The sequence below is a fragment of the Sinocyclocheilus anshuiensis genome, unplaced genomic scaffold (assembly GCF_001515605.1).
Source record: "Sinocyclocheilus anshuiensis isolate Anshui unplaced genomic scaffold, SAMN03320099.WGS_v1.1 scaffold206, whole genome shotgun sequence".
Taxonomy (NCBI): Eukaryota; Metazoa; Chordata; class Actinopteri; order Cypriniformes; family Cyprinidae; genus Sinocyclocheilus; species Sinocyclocheilus anshuiensis.
In genome coordinates, this window is record NW_015542358.1 from 844,850 (window position 1) to 868,855 (window position 24,006).

The following is a 24,006-nucleotide window of genomic DNA, read 5'->3' on the forward strand; positions in this document are numbered from 1 at the left end:
CCTTGAAAATGATGTAAGATTTGTTGGAATCGGATGAAAAATGACTGAGCTACACCTGTTCAAAGTCAGCGAAGTCAGTTCTGAGAAAACTCGAGTAGAATTTTTACGAAGGTTCCAAAGCAAAGTCACCGAGCAACTTTGCATTGTTTCCTTCACTTCCTTAATATTAATTACTATATTAATAATCACAGTATAGCCATATTTATTATTTTTTATTAGAAATTAGAACAGATGCAAAAAAAACAATATTTGACATGAAATATGTGACCCTGGAGCACAAAATCAGTCATATGGGTACATTTTTTGAAATTGAGATTTATACATCATCAGAAAGCTGAATAACTAAACAACTGAATAAAGATACAGCTATTTGAAAATCTGGAATCTGAGGGTGCAAAAAAATCTAAATATTGAGAAAATCATCTTTAAAGTTGTCCAAATTAAGTTCTTAGCAATGCATATTACTAATCAAAATTAAGTTTTGATATATTTACGGTAGGAAATTTACAAAATATCTTCATGGAACATGATCTTTACTTAATATCCTAATGATTTTTGGCATAAAAGAAAAATCAATAATTTTGACCCATACAATGTATTGTTGGCTATTGCTACAAATATACCCCAGCGACTTAAGACTGCTTTTGTGCTCCAGGGTCACACTGGGCCAATAATCAGCTAATATTTGACTATTGTGGGACTGCTGGATTTTATACGAAGTCACTTGCGTTGCATTCAGTGTCTTAATTTTATCAGCTCATCCATTCTCTGGGAACTGAACTCATGATCTTGGTATTGCTAGCCATGCGAACGTATTGTTTAAATAAAATAATTTTATCACGTCTCATTCCGTATCAATAAATTGCATTAGATATCAGCTAAGTATCAAGTGTTCAAGTGTTGCTTAAAGAGTGCTCATAATCAGTGTAATTTTAAGTATTTGTGTACTAAAATAACATTATTTATACTTTTTTAAATAGCATTTAAAAATATTTAGAATTGGCTAATATAATGTAATAAAATATAATATTTTATATTTGTAGTTTTCATTTTTTTTTGTAATTTTATGTGCTTTTTTTATTTTATTAGTTTTTGTTTTCCTTAAATATTTGTGTTTATTTTTACATTTATTTCCATTTCAGTTTTAGTAATTTTAGTACTTCGCCTAAAACTTTAAACTTAATTAGTTCCCAAGGCAGTAGTTCTAATTTTTTAAGTTTGTTTTTTAATATAGTATTCATACTTTATTTAATTTCAGCTTTATTTTAATGAATGAAAATAATGTTTAGTAGTTGTAGTTAACATTAACAACACTCATAATTTGTATAATGCTGGCACATTTAGCTGTTTGTCAAAAAAGCAAGTTACTTACATTTTTCTCTCTTCCTCTCAATTAAAGGTTGAAGAGTGTGCAGTGAGGAAGCGTGTTTTTAGTTATGACGAACCCTTATGCACACACCATTGAGCCTCTGGACCCCCAGAAGCCCGACCACAAGTTCTTCAACCTTAAAAAGCTCAAAGACCCCAGATATGGTAAGACGGTATTTTGTAAGCATGCCTTGTTGAATAGTTGATTCAGAGTTACAGCAACTGTGCTTCTGGCAGAGATATTGAATGGGAAATGACTTGACTCTACCTGACTGTGTTCCTCTCTGTACTTCTCTTTGAAGACCAGCTTCCCTTCTCCATCCGTGTGCTGCTGGAGTCTGCGGTGAGGAACTGTGACGGGTTCCTGGTGAAGAAAGAGGATGTGGAGAAAGTCCTCAACTGGAAGGTGACGCAGAGTCAGACCGTGGAGGTGCCTTTCAGACCGGCCCGCGTCATCTTGCAAGACTTCACGTAGGTTTTAACTGGATCTCCATAACCTGCTGCCTTTTATCTGTCCGTTATATATTTGTCTCATTGTTGGTTCTCTGTAAACAGGGGTGTTCCTGCAGTGGTCGACTTTGCAGCCATGCGTGATGCAGTGAAAAAATTACAGGGCGACCCCGAGAAGATTAATCCAGTCTGTCCGGCAGACCTGGTCATAGATCATTCCATTCAGGTCGACTTCAACAGGAAGTAGGTCTTTGCCATTTGACAGAGATGTAAAATAGTTTCACAAAGCTGTTTTTCTGTTGTTTAGAACAGACTCCGTTTAATGTTTGTTTTCATGTGCTGAGTTCTCATGCTGAAATATTTTAAAAAGGTTCAAGTTGTATTACAGGTTCCCCCCCCCCGAGTATTTACCTTCTACAATTGAGAATTAATTTAATCTCTTTGAATCAAGAGCACACAGAATGTGCATGCTTTGCGTTTAAGTGCTTAATCACAAAGTACACTTAAGCATACTTTTAAAAAGAGTATTTTACTTTTTGGGTAATTTAAAAGAATATGTGCAATCTGACTGTAATGAGTTTAGTTTCAGATACTAAATTGCACTTGTTATTGCACTTGATTGCAATTAAATTAAAATGTATTATAGTTTGAGTTATATTGCATGCAGTTAGATTGATTTTAAGTGCTTTTTGACCCACTTAAGTAGCACTAAAGCAAGTTTGTCTCTGAAATACTGTATGGTTAAAGTGTACTGCTGAATTTACTGACATGCATTTATGGTAAACTAAATATACTTTAATGTCATTTCTATTGAAACTTGTATGTCATGTATTTAAAGTTGCAATTTGTACATTTAAAATATATTAACTTTAAATTTAATATTGAATAACACACTACAGTTCAAATTATAATGATCAACACATCCAAATAAGTGTACTTCTTTAAAGCACGACTTAAGATTATTATATGTATTATATAATATGATTTAAAATGTACTTTAAAGTTAAACTTTTTATATTATCTGCAAGTACAGTTTTTTTTACACTACAAGTACACATTCAGTACAATTAAGCACACTTCTTTTTCATAAGTGTAGCTGTTTACATTTTAAAATGTTTAAAAAAAAAATGCTACATTTTAACGTTTTTATTGTTTACATTTCTTGTGAACTCCCAACAGTTTACTGTCACAACTAAAAATGAAAACTAAAACTAAGGAGTGCTTGTCTTAAAATTTAATCTTTGGTGACAAGTGTGTCATAATTTTAACTGTTCAGTACAAAAGTTCATTACCTTTTTCATTCTTCAAGGTCTGACAGCCTTCAGAAAAACCAAGACCTTGAATTTGAAAGGAACAGAGAACGATTTGAGTTTTTGAAGGTAATTTTCCCCTTCTGTATTTGACATATTTGATATGACGATGAAGATGGCTTGAGAACTAATTGTATCGGTCCACAGTGGGGTTCTAAAGCATTCCGGAACATGCGGATCATTCCGCCGGGATCAGGAATAGTCCATCAGGTCAATCTGGAATACCTGGCCAGGGTCGTGTTTGAGCAGGACGGATACTACTATCCAGACAGTCTGGTGGGAACGGACTCTCACACTACCATGATTGATGGGCTGGGAGTGCTGGGCTGGGGTGAGTGAAAATCATCGAGAATTTCATTACTTTTAATTAATATTTTTAGTTACCTATACATTTATTGTTTTTGGCATGAATGGGCTTTAAGTCATAATTACGTTGAGTTGAGATTATGACATTAGGTAATATGACATAAGCCCGATTCTGACGGTCATTGTTTCTCATATGGACATCTGCAAAAATAAATGTACATATCACCTCAGTGATAAAACTCATGGATTCGGATGGCGATTTATTCACAGTGGAGGAGCGAGTTCTGTGATCCCGTGCTCATGTGGCCAGTCACATGATTGTCTGCTGTAAATAAAATGAGTTTTATTTACAAATGTATTCTTATTATTGTGTAAAATCTATTTTAAAATACTTATTATTGTGTAAAATGTATTCTTATTATTCCAAGCATATTTTATATTATATAATCCACTAGCTTCTCTAATCTTTCTGCATTCTATCTATTTGTTTTCTTTTTATTTATTATACAATTATAATTCTGACTTCTTCTGATTAGCAAAAGCAAAAAAGGCCTCTAACACTAGCTTGCTCTATTCTTTTTCTATTCTACCTGTTTTCTTTTTATTTATTATATGATTTAAAAAAAAAAAACCTTGCTATGTGTACTGCGTTAGGCTAACTGAGACTTGTTATAGCACTTGCATATCATTGCTCTTCTGTTGATTCTGATTGCTTCCATTGTCCTCATTTGTAAGTCACATTGGATAAAAGTGTCTGCTAAATGTAAATAATCCTACTTATTATTTGATTATTTCAATCTCCTGTTTAAAAATAGGAAAATAGACTCGCTATAGTTGTATATAATTATACGCGATATATATCTGTTTATAAGACACATTTTAAAATTGTATTGCATACCTGCTGCTGGCATAATAAAGACCTATTTGAATGTTTTTCTTCTCTTTCTGCTGCCAGTCGCTGTGGTGGAGCAGTTATGAAGTATTGTTCTTTTAAATACTTTCCAGCATTTCGGAAATAAATAAAATATGTCTGCAAATTACACCAAAGTACAACAGTTAGCCTACCGTACGGTGTTCGGGAGTGCTCAAAAAGGGTTTAAACACTGAATTAAATACTTTCCAGCATTTCAGAAATAAATATGTGTGCAAATTACACCGAAGTACAGCGTTACCTTACGGTGTTCGGGAGTGCTCAAAAAGGGTTTAAACACTGAATTTTGAATCGATTTCTTATCGTAAACTCAGAGATGTGGATTCCGACGGCAATTTTTTTGGTGTTTGTCAAAAAACTGTTGGTAATTCGGCCGGGGATTTTTACGGCGGTGGTGAGAGATAAAGACATTCTGGATTCGGACGGCAATTAAATCACCGACTACCACCTGCAAATGGTGAAAATCACTTACGTCCCCCTGAGAAACAATTACTATCCGAATAGGGCTATAGGCTACATAAAATGTCAATTATGAGATACCAAGTTATAATAGATGACATAAGTCATAATTATATAATAATATTGACTTTTCATCTCATAATTTTGCCATTTCATGTATAGGCCATAATAGTTCAGGCGTAATTATGACAATTGCAACTTTTTATCTCATAATAATGACTGAGTATCTCATAATATTGACATTTTATTTCATAATGCATGTCATACTCATGGCAATTTGACTTTTTATCTAGTATCTCATAATTTTGACATGTTATGCAATTGCAACTTTTTATCTCATAATAATGACTGAGTATCTCATAATATTGACATTTTATGTCATACTCATGAATTATGACTTATGCATAACATGTCAAAATTATGAGATACTAGATAAAAAGTCAAATTGCCATGAGTATGACATGCATTATGAAATAAAATGTCAATATTATGAGATACTCAGTCATTATTATGAGATAAAAAGTCAAAATTATCATAAGTATGATATGCATTATGAATAAAATTTCAAAATTCATAATTTTATCTCATGAAAGCTGAAACTGTCGTAGTTACGACTTATGAATTATGACTTATACATAACATGTCAAGATTATGAGATACTAGATATAAATTCTAAATTGTCATAAGTCGTAACTATGACAGTTTCAGCTTTCATGAGATAAAATTATGAATTTTGAAATTGTATTCATAATGCATGTCATACTTATGATAATTTTGACTTTTTATCTCATAATTATGACTTAGTATCTCATAATTTTGATATGTTATAAATCATCATGTGTCATAATTATGACAATTTCATCTTTCGTTTCATAATTATGACTTATCTAATCATTTCGACTTATGCCATAGTTAGGACTTAGTATCTCATAATTTTGACATTTCATGGATAGGTCGTAATGCATGTCACTTATGATTAATTCAACTTTTTATCTCGTAATTTTGACTTAGTAGCTCATAATTTTCACATTTTATATTACGTCATAATGCATGTCATATTTGCCTTAATTTTGGCTTATGTCATAACTTTGATATTGTATCTCCTAATATTGACATTTTATGTACAATCATAATACACAAGTTGTAATTATGACAATTCCAACTTATGTCAGAATGTTGACTTGTTTCATAACATCTCATAATTTCAATATTATTTTAGGTTACACTTTATTTTAAGGTGTCCTTTTTACAATATAATTATACATTTAAGTACTGAGTAATATTAATTAACTACATATACTTACTATATGGTAAGCGTTAGGATTAGAGTTTGGTTTAGGGCTAGTTGCATGTAATTATGCATAATTAATAGTTATTATAATAGTAAGTACATGTAACGTGCAACAAGGACACCTTAAAGTGTTACCTTATTTTTGTTAATATATGGATGTTAAATTGTGTATCTGTGTTGGCTTTGTAAATAAAGAAAAAGACATTAGAAATTCAGTGATAAACGGCAAATGTCGAGCTGAGATTTAAGCTCCGATCTTTTGGAGCAGGTGTTGGAGGTATCGAGGCGGAGGCGGTCATGTTGGGTCAGCCGATCAGCATGGTGCTGCCAGAGGTCATTGGCTACAAACTACAGGGAACGCCCAACAAATATATCACCTCCACTGACATAGTGCTTACTGTTACCAAGGTATGCAACTCTTGCCATATCGGAATTTTATGGTGACTTTGGTTTGCTTTTAAGAAATGTTGCTATGCTTTACTATATGCTTTCTCTGCTCAGCATTTGCGGCAAGTTGGTGTGGTTGGAAAATTTGTGGAGTTTTTTGGCCCTGGTGTTGCTCAGCTGTCTATCGCAGACCGCGCCACCATCGCCAACATGTGCCCTGAGTATGGAGCCACCGCTGCCTTCTTCCCTGTAGACCAGATCAGCATTCATTATTTGAAGCAGACGGGTGGGTAAACCTGTCCCTAATCAGTTTTAAAAGCTTCTAACCCTTGTTAAAAAGGAGTACACTTCTGTCATGACAGCTCTTGGAGGGATTGGCATGGTAATGTACATGACAATGTTAATGTATTTGGTCTTGGAGGAATAGATCTGCTACGCTGCTGCTACCGAGACTTGCTACTGCCAATACATCCACAACATGCTGCTGTAAGCATGTAAGAAATACTGCTGCTGCACATATAACACATATGAATAACCCCCATATAGCATACATAAATCACCCCGTAGCAGATCTATACAGGTGGAGCTGGGGAGGTGGAGGGTTTCTAAAGTGCGCTGCCAACTGCTACAGCAAACAAAAGCCAGGTATTTGAATATTGAGTAGCGAGCTCATTGGCTACCGATACAGGAGAGAACCAATCAGCTGCCATGTGACAATGATGTCACCAGGTCAGAGCTAGAGCTAGACCTATCGGACTGCGCCATCTAGAGTTTCATGCCAGAACTCTGTATTTCAGCATACTTAAAAAGCATTACATAAAAAGAATACTTATTATTGAAATAATATACCTTAAAGGGTTAGTTCACCCAAAAATGAAAATTTGTCCATGTTTTACTCACCCTCAAAGCAGCCTAGATGTATATGACTTTCTTCTTTCAGACAAATCCAATCAGAGTTATATTAAAAATTATCCTTGCTCTTCCAAGCGTTAGAATGGGAGTAGGTGGGTGTTTTTGTTCAACAGTCCAAAAGATGTCAAATAAAGAGCGCGCATCCGTAATAAAACTTTATAATGTTATTGTGTTTTTGTAAGAAAAATATCCATATTTAAAACATTATAAACACTTTTTTCTCACTTCTGCTGACTGTCATACGTGCAAGCCATTTAAATAAAACCCTTTAAAAGAATGTACTTAAGTGCAAACTGAATGTAATGATTCATACATTTTTTTGCATGTTAATTGCAATTAAATTAATATGTATTATAGTTTAAGTTTATATTAAATGCAGTTGTTAGTTGAACTTTAGAGTGCTTTTTATCCACTTATGCTGAATATACTGACAAGCATTTATGTTGAACTAAAATATACTTTAATGTAATTTCTATAGAAACATGCATGTAATATATTTGTAATTACACATTTGTACTGACGAAGTTGAAATTTAGTTTTAAAATATATTAACTCAAATTAAATCAAATTCTAGTTATAATAAGAACTTTGCATGTTCTTTAGTATGTTAGTCAACAAATCAAAATAAGTGCACTTCTTTAAAGCACGACTAAAGATTATTAAAACACTTATTTTAAATGTATTTTAAAAAAGTTACTTTTTAAAAGTGTACTTAAGTGTGTTCAGAAACAGTCATGAAAGTGTCTGTCTTTAAGTCACTTAAGTGACTTTTATTTCATTAATATTATATTATCTGGCAAGTACAGTTTTTAAAAAACTTTAAATCTGTAGATGCACATTCAATACAGTTAAGTGCACTTCTGTTTCATAAGAGGAACTACATTCTGCTGTGGTCAGGAAGGTGGAATTGCTTTTCTTTCTACAACAGAGTTGGCATGTTTTATTCATGTGTTTTTAAGGGAGGGATGCAGAGAAGCTGAGTTACATAGAAAAGTATCTGAAAGCGGTGGGCATGTTCAGAGACTACAGCAACACCGCTCAAGATCCACAGTTCACTCAGGTACCAAATCTCAACCCACACATCTGCTGTTCACAGATATACAGCCGTGGCCATAATTATAAGAACAGTAGTATTTTATACTATAATACTAGTGTTCTATTAATTTTGGCCACTACTGTATAAGCACTAGTCACTGTTGTCTGAACCTCTTTCTGCAAAATGTACTTAAGTCTGAGGATCATTGTTATTAATTTGTCTCTCATTCTCTCCCACGCAGGTTGTTGAGTTGGACCTCAGTACGGTCGTCCCCTGCTGCAGCGGTCCCAAGCGGCCACAGGACAAAGTGGCTGTATCAGAGATGAAGCAGGACTTTAAAACGTGTTTAGGGGCCAAGGTACATGTCACAGAAACACCTGAGAAAACACACCACAGGACACACACTCCCTTTGAATGTAGAGATAATGCAGCATTCAAAAGGCAGGTAGTTCAGCTCCATTGCCAAAGCTGAATATAAAGTATAGTGCAGTTGTAATAATGTATATGACACAACTGACATTCAAAAAGTATTTTGAAGAGTAAAAATGAACACCGTGATCACTAAACTAGAAGATAAGCAACCCCATGAAATCACAGGATGAGCAGAGGTCTTGTTCATATGCTAGCATATTTCTGCCAAATAGAAAACCATACTTTGCTAAAACATACATTTTTATGACATAAATCATAATTGTGAGATACAAGTTGAAATTCTTAGATATGAAGTCGAAATTATGAAATAAAAAGTTATAATTATGACATTAAAGAAGTCTATGACGGTCAGAATTATTAAATAAATAGTCGTACTTGATATAGCTCAAAATTATAACAAAACAAGCAACATAAATCAAAGTTGTGACAAAAAGTCATAATTATTTGCATAAAAGATCTGACGTAAATCAAAGTCGAACAGTCACAATTATGACAAAAAGTCACAAGTGCAACACAAGTTGAAATGGTGAGTCATTGTAACAAAATTATGAAATATTAAAAGATTAAGACCGTCATAATTGACAAAAATTTAAATTGACGTAAAGTCCTTATGACAGTCAACATTTTTATGCAATAATGAAATCTGACATAAATTGAAACTGACATAAAAAGATGATGAAATTATGACAAGTCACAATTATGACATAAAAGTCATTATAACAAAATTATGAAATCGAGTCAAGACACAAAAAGTCAAATTTGAAAAATGAAAGTTATGACAGTGTCTCACGATGGTCAAAATTATCACAAAAAGTCAAAATTGACATAAAACTTGACATTATGACAAAACAATTGACATAACATTTAAAAAAAAAAAAAAGTTTTATATCATAATCATGATTTGCCAAATTAGATTTTTTTTCTTATGTCAGTACAGGAATCTTTAGAAGCGCATTTCCTCCACATATTTCCTTTTGAAAAACGTTAAGTGTGTATACAGTTCATTTTGTTAACTTTTAGGAGCACACTAGACTGAAGAGGGCCTCAAAGCTAATATATATGAGCTATGGACATAACAGAAATGTCATAAAATCCACAATAGTCAGATTTTGATTTCATAGGTTCTTTAAAGCAAGGCTTAAGCATTAATCACTGTCTGTGTCTGTGTCTGTCTACAGCAAGGCTTCAAAGGATTCCAGGTGGCTCCTGAGCGTCATGATGTTCGAGTGCCCTTCCAGTTTAACGGAGCGGAGTATTCACTGTCTCACGGATCCGTGGTCATCGCAGCTATTACCAGCTGTACTAACACCAGTAACCCCTCAGTCATGCTGGGAGCAGGTACATGTCTGTCCACAGGGATGCCAGTCATGATGGGAGCAGGTACATGTCTGTCCACAGGGATGCCATCTGGGTCAAAGACGAAAAAGGGTTCAAGCATAAAAACAATAAGTGTAATATTGCTTTAAATTGTTGTTTTTCCTAAAAAAAAAAAGTAAAAAAAATTCTGTTTCATTTAATTGCAATTTTGTTTTTGTTTTTCTGAGCAAAAAATAAATATCATACATTTTTCCCTTATTTACAGAAGAGACCCACTAAAATGTCATTCAGTGTAAACAATCTTGTCAGGCATATTTACAACAAAAATCAATTTATGACATATTAAAAGACTAATTACATTCACCCCAAATACTGAATAGTTGTAATTTTACTTTTTTTTTTAAATGTGCCACTATCCTAAGTTTTGCCCATTTGTCAGTAAGAATTTTTTACTAATTTAAAACACAATAACATTTAATATGCTCCCTTATTCTTTTATATATTTTAATATGTACACGTCAGAATAAGCATGTTGTTTGAATTTTTACATAAATATTGTGTTACACTGAATGACAATATAACATTATTTCAATCAAATCTTGACATTTCATTCTCCAAAAACTTATTTGAAACCTTAAAAGTAGACACTTTACTTACATTTAATGTGCTTTCTATGGACATAATCACTTTTGTACATTTCTTTTGATGCGGACATCTTAACGTCTTTGACCCATCTACATGTTTTTTTTTCCTGTGTAACAGAAAAAGATGGTTATCAGAGGCTCTTTTCCATATTTCAGAAGTGTATGGAAATGGGGCTCCAAAAACAGCATGGAAGTTGTCCATGTGACGCTTTAAATTCTTCCTAATTATTACATTTTCATTTTTATTTGACCTATATACCTCGGTATCTTTTTTTGAGTAATTACTTACAAAATTAAATAAACTTTTTATTTTAAATGAAACATTTTAATTTAGTATTATTTCCATGAACTGTGCAAAATGCAACATTATTACCTCGACAGAAGCTGAATAGGAGAATAGAGAATCTTGGTCTTTAGTTTCTGTCTTAGCTTTTAAATGTCTCTTGAATTTCAGTGGTTTCATGCAACCACGTAAAACACATTGTGGTCAACAAAAGCCATGTTTATTCTTGCTTCAAGTGGATTTTGACTCACACTGTTAAAAATATAAACATAATGTGATAATATAATACAGTCCAAATTTTATCAATTAGAAGTTGAACACTGACATACACAAAAAGTCACAATTATGACATAAAAAGTTTAAATTGTGACAGTCATAAATAATTATTACATGAAAAGTCCAAATTATGAGATTACTACATTTTATGTAATAAATATGACAAAATTGTGACAGTCATTATTGCATAGTCAAAATTAAGACATGATATTACATAATTATAACTTTTTTGTCATAGTCTAGTTTTTTTTTCATTACAATTATGACTTAGTAGATCATAGCATTTAAACATTTTTTTAATGATTGTAATAACTCATGATTATGATTTTACCAAAACTTGATTGCTTCAAGTGAAGCCATATTTAATGTCTGTTTTCTTTTACCTTGCATGCTTTGTTTATGGTTTTTGAGGATGAGGGCATGCATCTGTGTTTGCATCTGTCTAATTTGGCAGCTTTTGCCAACTCACAGATACATTTGTGCCAAAACACTGTAGAGGAACAAAAGCTAAGGTTAAGCCTCTTTTATATTTGCCATTCGTTTTTCAGAACAGACCTGTTACCCATTTTTGGGTCGTGACCCACCAGTTAAGATCCACTGACTTAGAGGCTCATTATAAACATGTAAACAAACTCCAAATGTATTTGTGTCACTTTACAACTAATGTAATGCTATTTCTTTATTTCTGTCAGGTCTGTTGGCGCAGAGGGCTGTAAAGGCTGGTCTCAGTGTCAAGCCGTACATAAAGACCAGTCTGTCTCCAGGCAGTGGAGTGGTCACATACTACCTTAAAGAGAGCGGGGTCATGGACTTCCTCTCACAGTTAGGGTGAGGAGCTCATCATTGCCAAAGTCTGTCTGTCTGACTGAGGGGCCGTTCACACAGAACGCGTTCAGGAATGGTTTTAATAAAAGCACAGCGCAGAATGCCATGTTGGTGTCAAATAAAAAGTTGCCATGCCAACTTGCTACTGTAAACAAAAGCCTGCATCATTTGCCCCGCCTTCAGGGTCTTCTGATTGGTCCACTGTTTTGGAACTGACATTGAAGAGTGGCGCTGCATGTGAAGTTGAAATTCTTTTTAGTCTTAAATGTGCGAGACGCTGCAAAAGACGCGAGTGCAGCGGTCATACACGTCTGTTTAGCACGTGTTTAATGGGAAAGTAGCGCATTGGAATGGAAAAACACTGTGAACAGCCCCAGTGTTATTTTTAGTATTATTTATATGCTATTATAGTATTTTAATTAGCTTTTATTTTTATGTTGAGTTTTATTTGATTAATTTTCAGCTCAGTTTTAGCTTTAGCTAGTAATTTTAGTTCTTCAAGTTAAACTTATTTTATTTCAGTTAGTTAAGTTTTGTATCTTAAGTTTAATATTTTTACTTTTGTAATTTTTTTTACATTTTTTTTGTAAATATATATTTCTATTTAGCTTTAATTTGATTTTATTTCAATTTTAATACAGTTTAGTAAAGTAGTTTTAGTCATTTTAGTACTTAACTGAACTACTTTAGAACAGTTAGTTGCCAAGGCAACATTTCAGATTTTCGTTTAGTTTTTTTTTTTGTTGTTGTTGTAGTTTTTCATTGTATATTTGTATTTTATTTCAAGGCAAGGCAAGTTTATTTATATAGCACATTTCATACACAATGGTAATTCAAAGTGCTTTACATAAAAGGAAGTAAAATAATCATAAAAATAATCACAACAATAAAAACAAGGAATTTAAAAACTTTTAAAATGATTTAAAAATTTATTTACAATGAATTAAAATTTAATAAATTTAAAATAAATTTCGTAAATTTGAAATAAATTTCGTAAATTTATTTCATAAATTGAAATTAATTTCAGCTTTATTTCAAGTAGCAAAGCCAAAATGAAAGTTTTTAATATTTTTAACAATAACAACCCGTGTTTATATATATTATCTGTGCATCTTTAGTTTCGAGGTTGTTGGTTACGGCTGCATGACATGCATTGGAAACAGTGGACCCCTTCCAGAGCCGGTTGTAGAGGCGATTACTCAGGCAAACAAGCTTTTACTCTCCATTTTATAATGTTTTTGGATAATATTTTCAAATTTAGAACAGTTTTCTTTCTGTCTCAGGGTGATTTGGTGGCTGCGGGTGTCCTGTCTGGAAACAGAAACTTCGAGGGTCGCGTCCATCCCAACACACGAGCCAATTACCTGGCCTCTCCTCCTCTGGTCATTGCCTATGCTATAGCAGGCACAGTGAGAATAGATTTTGAAAATGAGCCTTTGGGTGAGTAATATTTACCAGGCATTGGATCTCATTGTTTCACATTCCAATGGTTGGTTCTCCCTCAAGAGGATGAATAGCACAACTGTTTCTTGGTCTGTCTCGATCCAGCTGTGAACTCTCAGGGAAAAGAGGTTTTCCTGAGGGACATCTGGCCCACGCGGGAGGAGATCCAGGCGGTGGAGAGACAGTTTGTCATTCCTGCCATGTTTAAGGAGGTCTATGAGAAAGTTGAGGTACAGTTGACTTATAAACTCCTTTTTCATGAATCCATACAGTGCCTGGATAACAAAAACACCATTAGTTAAGTGTATATATAGTAAATTAAACCGTAGTGTCTGTGTGTTTTCATATTTAGAAAGTGAATGAACGCTGGAACTCCCTGAAAGCTCCTTCTGACAAGCTGTATACCTGGGATCCCAGTTCTACTTACATTAAATCCCCACCTTTCTTTGATGGACTGGTAATGTATACCGTTTTTTTGTTTTGTTTTGTTTTGTCTGAGAGTTCAGTATTATACCTATACCCTAATAAAAAATGAAGGGTATTTTAGTGTATGTTAAAAAAGTACTAGTTTTTGAAATAATAGTATATATTTAAGTGTGAATGTAATATTTTCAGTCACTTAATTGCATGTTAAATGGAAGAGTATTGTAGGTTAAATTTCTATTAAATGCAAAAATGCTTTTTGATCCACTTAAAGGGTTAGTTCACCCAAAAATGAAAATTCTGTCATTGACGCGAGCGTGTGGCGGCGCTGAACCAGATTCGGCGTAATAAAGTCGTTATTTTTGTTTTCTTTGCGCAAAAAAGTATTCTCGTAGCTTTGTAACTTTTCAGTTGAACCACTGATGTCGCACGGACTACTATGTCGATCCAACTTTTCTGGACCTTGAACGTGGTAGTTACCTTGCCGTCTATGGGAGGGCCAGAGAGCCCTCAGATTTCATCAAAAATATCTTAAATTGTGTTCCGAAGATGAACGAAGGTCTTACGGGTTTCGAACAACACGATGGTGAGTAATTAAAGGGTGAACTAACCCTTTAAGTATAATTTTTATATATAATTTCATTACTACTTCTATTGTCTTTGAAATATGGTTAAGGTACTGCTGAATGTTCTGACAAGCATTTATTATGAACTTAAATATACTTTACTGTCATTTCTATTGAAACTTATATGTCATGTATTTAATATTTATGTTACTTAATATACTAAAAATGACTCTTTAGTACTTAAGATAAACTTAAGATCATCTAATTAAAAAAATTTAGTTACCACTTGTAGTACACTTGAGTGTACTAGTGTATGAAAGATTCAAGTTGTAACTAAATATTTTTAATACATAGAAAGTATGTTAAAATCACATTTAAGTTCATATTCACAGTGTCCCAAAATAGCACAGTTGAGCACACTTAGATGATCTTAAGTTTATCTTGTGAAGTACTAAAGAGTCATTTTTTGTATATTAAGATATTTAAAATGTACTTTAAAGTAAAACTTTAATTTGACATTATTACATTTTAAAAGTGTTCTTAAGTATGTTAAGAAACAGTCATGAAAGTGTCTTTCTTTAAGTCACTTAAGTGACCTTTTATTTAATTAATATTATATGTAAGTACAGTGTTTTAAAAATATACTAAAGTACAAGTGCACATTCAGTACAGTTAAGCACACTTCTTTTTCACACGGTTTGGCAAGAATTGTAAACATAAGTTTCTTTGCTGTTGCTACATTTTTAGACCCGGGAGCTGCAGACACCAAAGTCCATAACAGACGCGTATGTGCTGCTCGATTTGGGAGATTCTGTGACCACAGACCACATCTCGCCCGCTGGAAACATTGCTCGTAACAGTCCTGCTGCACGATACCTGACCAGCCGCGGGTGAGACGTTCATCCTCTTAAGCGTATTCAGCAATTCAAGCTGTTACACACCTATCTCTGTGTGATATAAATAGTTGAATGCAAAAAGTTCTATATTGTCTCTAAAGTGAAATATGACTCACAGTGGGTAATGAAATATTGTTTCTAATCCTAGACTCACCCCGAGAGAGTTTAACTCGTACGGTTCTCGTCGAGGGAACGATGCAGTCATGGCTCGAGGCACATTTGCCAACATCCGCCTTCTTAACAAGTTTATAAACAAGCAAGCACCATGTACCATCTACCTTCCTACTGGGGAGACGGTATGAAACTCTAGTATTATAACAATTTGTAAAATAATATATATTAGTGTATAAAAAAATATATTTATATCAATAGTTAATATTAGATTGTTATGCAAAAATGTGACCCTGGACCACAAAACCAGTCTTAAGTGTCAATTTTCTGAATTTGAGATTTATACATCTCCTCTCTTGATTCTGGCGGGCAAAGAGTATGGATCAGGAAGCTCTAGAGATTGGGCGGCTAAAGGGCCTTTCCTGCTGGTGAGACTTTATACATCATCTAATGTTTCTACAAAATCATATACTGAGACATTTATGCATAAATGAGTTGCTCAGGTTGAAAAATCCACATTCAGGAAGAGAAATATATTGTTGTTGTCTTGGACAAGATGATCAATTTCTGTCTGGAAGCTACATGTATGGGAGAAAAACAAGCTTCCAGTACATATTTTGTCCTTATAGTTTCATACATGGCAATCCTAGTCTCTTTCAATCCTGTCTGCATGTGATGTCCCCTGTGAAAAAGAAGTGTGCTTAAGTGTATTAAATGTACACGTAGTGTACTTCAGATCTTAAAAGTATATATTTAAAATACTGTACTGCCGTAATGTAACTTAAATGAAATAAAAGGCAACTTAAGTGACTTAAAGAGAGACACTTTCTTAACACACTTGAGTACACAAAAGTGCACTTAGTAATAATGTCAAATTAAAAGGTTAATTGTAAAATCATTATGTTTTAATAATCTTTTGTTGTGCTTTGAATAAGTGCACTTATTTTGATGTGTTGACAACACACTAAAGCACGTGTAAAGTACTTGATTATAATTTTTACGTTGTTACATTTAAAGTTAATATAACTTACAAATGTATAATTACGAATATATTTAAATACGTGACACAAGTTTCAATATAAGTGACATTAAAGTCTATTTTAGTTTATCATAAATGCTTGTCAGTACGTTCAGCAGTACTTTAACCATATTTTATAGACAATAGAAGTAATTATGAAATTACATATAAAGTCCTACTTAAGTGTGTTAAAAAGCACTCTAAAGGCCATTGCACACGGAGTCCGAAATTTTGGCACGTTAAAAAATAAATACGACCTCATGTTGTGTCAATCACGTTTACACACTGCCTCCGAAACTTTCGTCCGTCATAAAAAAATTCGGATGAGGTCCGTAGCAAGCATTTTGATAGGAAAGGATGACGAATAGGAAAAAACCCCTCCCCGAAAAAATGCATTGAAATTTTCGGACTCAGTGTGCAAGGACCTTAAAGTTCAGCTAATTGCATGTAATAAAATTTTAAACTATAAAACATTTTAATTTAATTGCAATTAACATGCATTTGAGTGTCTGAAAACATTACGTTAAGTTCACACTTAAGTTCAGTATACTAAAGTGCACTTCTTTACACTTTCGTGGTTGGCAAACAGCAGCGGTTTCTGGATATATGACAGTGTACTGCTGCTGATGTTGGTTGTCTCCCTCAGGGCATCAAAGCTGTTCTAGCGGAGAGTTACGAGCGCATTCATCGCAGTAATCTGGTTGGGATGGGCGTCATCCCTCTGGAGTATCTGCCGGGTGACAGCACTGAAAGCCTGGGGCTCAGCGGCCGCGAGCGATACACTGTGATCATTCCTCCACAGATCACGCCCAGAATGCCTGTCGACATCAAGGTAGAGCGCATGATTTCTACCGCTAACCGAGACTTCAATCTCTTCAGAGAACATTTTACATCAAGTGGCCACTCAGTACAACAATAAATAAAAACCTAACACGCATTCATATTACAGAGAACTGCATCAGGCCACCAACATGCACTATTAACATTTTGTAGCAAAAATGTTTAAGAATCTTTATCTATCACATGCGTATACATGTGACGTAAATGTTTTTTCTTAGTTCCTCGTCCCACAGTGCAACAACAAACAAAACCAACAGTGAATTATGGACATACACGCATAATATATAACATATATAACAGCAGATGTTATCATCTTAGCAAACAGTGGGACATGTGGGGTTGTATTTCATTTCATTTCATTTTTTAATTTTTAATATTTTAATATTTAAATTTACTTTTCCCAGAAACGCAGGCCCGATAAAGAACCAATTTCCTAAATAATTGTTATTTTTAACTAAAATTAAAACTATATAAAAATAGTTTTATTTAAATAAATCTGAAATCAAATATAAATATTAGTAGTGCTGTCGAACGATTAATCACATCCAAAATAAAAGTTTTTGTTTGCATAATATATGTGTGTGTTTTGCGTAATACTTGTTTATAGATCTGCTGTTTGAATTATTACTTTCTGCTAGGAAGGAATATTTCATTTTCTGCCTATTTCTACGTTATATTTTTGTTTGCGTTTGTATTTTTGATTGCACTTTCTGGTAATTATAATAATTGCCCTCGGCAAAGAAGGAGCGCTGTAATTTAATTGCTCACTTCCTGCGTTTAAGTGAGAACTGTAGTTTCGATTTGAGGAATTGGCCTGCTATAGACTATTGGCTGTGCTAATTAGAAGTCGGCCACAGCGACAAATATAGATGTAAATATTTTCAAAATACATACTGTATGTGTGTGTATTTGTATATACATAATTAATATACACAGCACACACACATATATTATGCAAACAAAAACTTGTATTTTGTATGCGATTTAATCACGATTAATCGTTTGACAGTACTAAATATTAGATGAAAAAACTTTAAAGCATTTTACAGTTTAAAAACATAAAATTAGAAATTAAGAAAGTGAAATAAAAAATATATAAAATCAGTTAAAGTACTAAAACTACTATATAGATATATTTAAAAAATAAAAATGACAAAAGCACATAAAATTACTAAACCTTAATCTAAAATTAAAGTAAACATTAAAAATATTAATAAAATACTATACTATATAAATAATACTAAAATAACCCGGTCTTAAATATTTCCATTATTTATATTACATTTAAAGTTAATATAACTCGCAAATGTGTAATTGCAAGTATATCTAAATACATGACATACAATTTTCAATAGAATTTAAATTAAAGTATATTTCATTAATATTCTAAATATGAAAAAAAAATCTACTATATAAATAACACTTGAATATTTTTATACTTTTTATATTACATTTAAAGTTAATTTGTGTAATTACAAATCTATTTGTGACCCTGGACCACAAAACCAGTCATAAGGGTCAATTTTTCAAAATTGAGATTTGTGCATCATTAATAAATACGCTTTCCATTGATGTATAGTTTGTTATGATAGAACAATATTTGGCTGAGATACAACTATTTGAAAATCTGGAATCTGAGGGTGCAAAAAAATCTAAATATTGAGAAAATCATCTTTAAAGTTGTCCAAATTAAGTTCTTAGCAATGCATATTACTAATCAAACATTAAGTTTTGATATATTTACACTAGGAAATTTACAAAATATCTTCATGGAGCATGATCTTTACTTAATATCCTAATGATTTTTGGCATAAAAGAAAAATCAATAATTTTGACCCATACAATGTATTGTTGGATATTGCTACAAATATACCCCAGCGACTTAAGACTGCTTTTGTGCTCCAGGGTCACATTTAAATACATGACATATAACTTTCAATAGAAATGAAAGTTTACTATATAAGAAACACTGCCTTAAACATTTTATTTTTCTTTATATTCCATATTTTGTATTTCATTCGTCTCTGCAGCTGGACACAGGGAAAAGCTTTCAGGCTAAGATGAGGTTTGACACAGACGTGGAGCTCACGTACTTCCATCACGGCGGCATCCTCAACTACATGATCCGCAAGATGTCCGAAAACTGAAACCACACCACGTCTTCAGGACGATCCCCTCGAAACGCACATATCATGCACCCTCTGGATGCTTGTTTTGTCCCGTCAGTGTTTTAGCTTCTCTTTTAAGAACCAGCTGATGTGTTTTTTAGTTATAAATGTACTGTAATGTTTGCTGTAGATGATGGCTATGAGTTTGGTGGACGTTCTGTGCGAGTGAAGGGCAAGTTTAACCTTCTCCACTCCAATCCTACCTCAGCATCTTCATCATGGTTATTCATCTTATTAATTACTGTACTTACACTAAACTTTGACACACGTTCCTTACAGGTTATGCATGCTGCGTTTTTGTTAATTATAATAGTATAACCGTTATGCACAGTGATTTTTATGTTTTTTTTAAGATGCACCAATGATTCCGTTCCATCACTGATTTTTTATTTTTTGCAATGGTTATGCATTAACTTCAGACTGAAATGCTGAAGAAAATGTAGTTTAAAACAAATATTGCATCAGATAAATCCCTTTAACAGCTGTCGAATATGAATGGCATGATACACATTTGAAAGTGCCTGTATTTTCACATATTTTGCATAGAATCTCTTGAAACTAGCCTGTGCATGTCTCATTCCAGTTTTTATTTCTCATGCATCTGTATTTGCATTACTGTGCAAAGTGACTGAAAAAAAAAATCCATCTGAAGTCGATTTCACTCCTTGGCTGTGAAATGCAAAGACGAGGTGCTTGCAATCAGGTGTGCGTTTGCCGATTTAAGCAAAATGTGAGATGAAGGGTTATAATTCATCATTCCAGTGCAAATGCATTTTTTGTACTTTAATCATATACTCTGTGAAATCCTCAAGTCAGCAATCTTTAGGAAACATTTCAAAGGCTCGCTCTTATACTTCAGCAGTCAGACTGACTGACCTTTATTTTAAGAAAAACACTTTAAAATTAAAAATAAATGTTAATTTTGTCTGTGTTTCTTTATGTGCAACATTATACATCTCTATGCCATGGTAGTAGCTAATGTTTATGATATGTACATAAATACTGTGAATTATTAATTCATAATCATTCATGATATTCATCAAGATCACATGACATTTTACAACCAGACTTTTCCGGTTATGTATATATATTAAAAAAATCAATTATATAATATTTTAAGAGACCTATTGACCTTCCGTTTTGGTTCGGTTTGGGAATTACTGATTTTTTACGATTACTTCTACCCTTATGAAAATTAACCATGGTTTCAAATAAAACTATGGTAACCACAAATTAACCATGGTCTCGCTACACTAACCATAGTTTTACCATGGTTTTTGTACTAAAACTAGTTATACAAATAGTAATCAAATCACCAAAAAACATGGTTACTACAATAAAACCATGGTTAATTTTTGTAAGGGATAATTATCATAAATTGCTATTAAAAGGAATAGAAATTTTAAAAAATTTAAATTTGCTAAAAATGTACTCATCCTTAGGTCATGTAAAATGCAGATTATATAGATGAATAATGATTATATAGATGAATTTGCACGTTTTGAGAATAATAATACAAATTAAACATTATTATAATTATTATTTAACGTTATTCTTATGCATTGCAACCGTACACAGGTGCGCGTAGATCGGGGACTTTTACTTTGAAATTAAGACGCGAACAAAAGGAGGAGTCTAAACCCGGAAGTAAACAGTAGAGTTAGAAGCTGATCGATTTGAAACCCGTGCTGACTCAGAGATGTTAGAAAATGTGTAACCTCGTCTGCTTCTCCATAGCGCAACAGACACATCAGTGAAGCCACTGTTTAGACAGACTTACAGCGGTGTGGAGCATTCACTCATCACAGAGATAAGCAGAGAGAAGCCTGATGAACAGCGAGATCTTCAGTCTGAGCGAGAGGCTGGTGTCCTCCTCTTATGTGCGGCAGGGCCTGCAGGCTCGGCGTGCTCACGAGCAGCTCATCAGACTGCTTCTGCAGCAGGTAATTAATTAATGTCTGTGTTAATCACATGTGTCCATGCGCTCGTCTGATTGAAGCCTGGCTCAATGCCATGAAGCTCATTTCATAAACTTCAGTAATATCTGAAACACTTTTGTGTGAAGTCATCTAGTGACAAATATTCAGAAAAGGTGGCAATCCTCGTGAAAAACGTGAACTTTATAGTGCTGTCAAACGATTAATCGCATCCAAAATAAAAGTTTTTGTTTACATAATATATGTGTGTGTTCTGTGTATATAAATACACACACATACCACATGAAACCAGCGTGAGCGATTTGAAAATATTTTTTCTTTATGGCATTGGCCACGTAAAGGGGTACTTGTGACCGTCAGGCTTCTGGTTTCTTGCAGGGCAAATGTCCAGAGGAGGAGTGGAGTGAGAGCACCGTCGAGCTCTTTCTGAACGAGCTGGCAGTCATGGACAGTAATAACTTCTTAGGCAACTGTGGTGTGGGCGAGCGAGAGGGCCGGGTCGCCTCAGGCCTGGTGGCCAGGAGACATTACAGGTGGGTTTTCTGCATCTCAACATTCAAGAAACTCATATGTGACCCTAGACCACAAAACCAGTCTTAAGTGTCCATTTTTCGAAATTGAGATCTGAAAGCTGAATACATACGCTTTCCATTGATGTATGGTTTGTTAGGATGGGACAATATTTGGCTGAGATACAGCTATTTGAAAATCTGGAATCTGAGGGTGCAAAAAAATCAAAATATTGAGAAAATCATCTTTAAAGTTGTCCAAATGACGTTCTTAGCAATGCATATTACTAATCAAAAATTAAGTTACAGTAAGAAATTTACAAAATATCTTCATGGAACATGATCTTTACTTAATATCCTAATGATTTTTGGCATAAAAGAAAAATCAATAATTTTGATCCATGCATTGTATTTTTGGCCATTGCTACAAATATACCCCAGCGACTTAAAGGGATACTCCACCCCAAAATGAAAATGTTGTCATTAATCACGTACCCCCGTGTCGTTCCAAACCTGTAAAAGCTTCGTTCGTCTTCGGAACACAATTTAAGATATTTTGGATGAAAACCGGGAGGCTTGTGACTGTGCCATTGACTGCCAAGTAACTTACACTGTCAAGGTCCAGAAGAATATGAAAGACATCGTCAGAATAGTCCATCTAGCATCAGTGGTTCAACCGTAACGTTATGAAGCGACGAGAATACTTTTTGTACGCGAAAAAAACAATAATAACGACTTTATTAAACAATTTGTCTCACTTTGGAGAATATGAGCTGAACGCACATGGGACAGTCACAAGCCTCCCGGTTTTCATCCAAAATATCTTAAATTGTGTTCCGAAGACGAAAGAAGTTTTTACAGGTTTGGAACGACATGGGGGTAAGTAAAGAAGCTTTTACGGGTTTGGAACGACACGGGGGTACGTGATTAATGACAACATTTTCATTTTGGGGTGGAGTATCCCTTTAAGACTGGTTTTGCGCTCAAGTGTCACATATTTGGTGGAAAACATTAACAGAATTTTCTACATTAACCTGCCTTGTAATATAAGGCTGTGTTGTTGTTCCTCTCAGACTGATCCACGGCATCGGCCGCTCGGGGGACATTGCTGCTGTTCAGCCCAAAGCTGCCGGTTCAAGCCTCCTGAATAAAATCACTAATTCAGTCGTGCTTGACGTGCTCAGATTTACAGGTACTCTCTGTTATGTTTTATGATACGACACGCTTGACAATGGGAAATATCACTAAGCAGAACAAACAGCAATTCTTCTCTTATAATTCAATGTATTTGTGCTAGTGTTGTTTTAGTATCAGTTTTATATGATTGTAGTTTTTTTATTAAATATTAAGTTCGATTTTATTTTTCTGTTTTACTTTAATGTTAAAGTTTGTCATTTTATGATGTGCTTTTGTATTTTTTTTTATTTCTATGAAGTACTTATTAATTTTAGTGCCGTCAATCGATTAAAAAAAAATTACTAATTAATCGCACGTTTTTTCTGAAATCAATCGTGATTAATCCCACCTAACAATAAAGTTTTGAAATATACTTTTATATTGCAATAATTTCACACTCAATCTTCACATTAATGTAGAAACAGCATCAAGACAGTATATTTTTAATGTTTGTTCGACTGAAGGCGAGTATCACTGAAACCAATAATACTGATGTAAATAAACGCAATTCTTGTCAAGAAAAAAGAGACAGAAGCAGCAGTTGTGAGTGGCGTGGCCAATCCTAGCTCCGCCCCTGCATTAACGGAGTTAAAGGGGTCATAGGATGCTACATGCACTTTTACAAGTTGTTTGAACTGAAATGTGTGTTGGCAGTGTGTGTACACAACCACCCTATAATGATAAAAATCCAC

The 24,006-nt window shown here is 33.7% G+C and overlaps 2 protein-coding genes across 3 annotated transcripts in view; both read left to right on the forward strand.

Moving 5' to 3' along the window:
• LOC107691833 (cytoplasmic aconitate hydratase-like) overlaps positions 1-20,583 on the forward strand; it is a 22,740-nt gene extending 2,157 nt beyond the window's left edge. Inside the window, exons 2-21 of the mRNA XM_016490646.1 lie at positions 1,400-1,533; positions 1,671-1,839; positions 1,924-2,061; positions 3,128-3,197; positions 3,276-3,459; positions 6,384-6,523; positions 6,617-6,788; positions 8,374-8,474; positions 8,692-8,808; positions 10,061-10,220; positions 12,095-12,230; positions 13,346-13,430; positions 13,511-13,667; positions 13,776-13,900; positions 14,023-14,127; positions 15,407-15,549; positions 15,704-15,851; positions 15,984-16,094; positions 17,331-17,516; positions 19,555-20,583. Of these exons, the coding sequence (XP_016346132.1) occupies positions 1,437-1,533; positions 1,671-1,839; positions 1,924-2,061; positions 3,128-3,197; positions 3,276-3,459; positions 6,384-6,523; positions 6,617-6,788; positions 8,374-8,474; positions 8,692-8,808; positions 10,061-10,220; positions 12,095-12,230; positions 13,346-13,430; positions 13,511-13,667; positions 13,776-13,900; positions 14,023-14,127; positions 15,407-15,549; positions 15,704-15,851; positions 15,984-16,094; positions 17,331-17,516; positions 19,555-19,671 (2,661 nt within the window). The 5' untranslated portion in view covers positions 1,400-1,436 and the 3' untranslated portion in view covers positions 19,672-20,583. The remainder of the gene's footprint in view (positions 1-1,399; positions 1,534-1,670; positions 1,840-1,923; positions 2,062-3,127; positions 3,198-3,275; positions 3,460-6,383; positions 6,524-6,616; positions 6,789-8,373; positions 8,475-8,691; positions 8,809-10,060; positions 10,221-12,094; positions 12,231-13,345; positions 13,431-13,510; positions 13,668-13,775; positions 13,901-14,022; positions 14,128-15,406; positions 15,550-15,703; positions 15,852-15,983; positions 16,095-17,330; positions 17,517-19,554) is intronic.
• A 731-nt stretch (positions 20,584-21,314) lies between these two features.
• LOC107691835 (O-phosphoseryl-tRNA(Sec) selenium transferase) overlaps positions 21,315-24,006 on the forward strand; it is a 14,455-nt gene continuing 11,763 nt past the window's right edge. Inside the window, exons 1-3 of one of the 2 annotated variants that reach the window (XM_016490649.1) lie at positions 21,315-21,635; positions 22,008-22,162; positions 23,212-23,330. In XM_016490649.1, coding sequence (XP_016346135.1) covers positions 21,522-21,635; positions 22,008-22,162; positions 23,212-23,330 — 388 coding nt within the window. In that variant the 5' untranslated portion in view covers positions 21,315-21,521. The remainder of the gene's footprint in view (positions 21,636-22,007; positions 22,163-23,211; positions 23,331-24,006) is intronic. The other variant, XM_016490648.1, reaches the window with a different exon arrangement.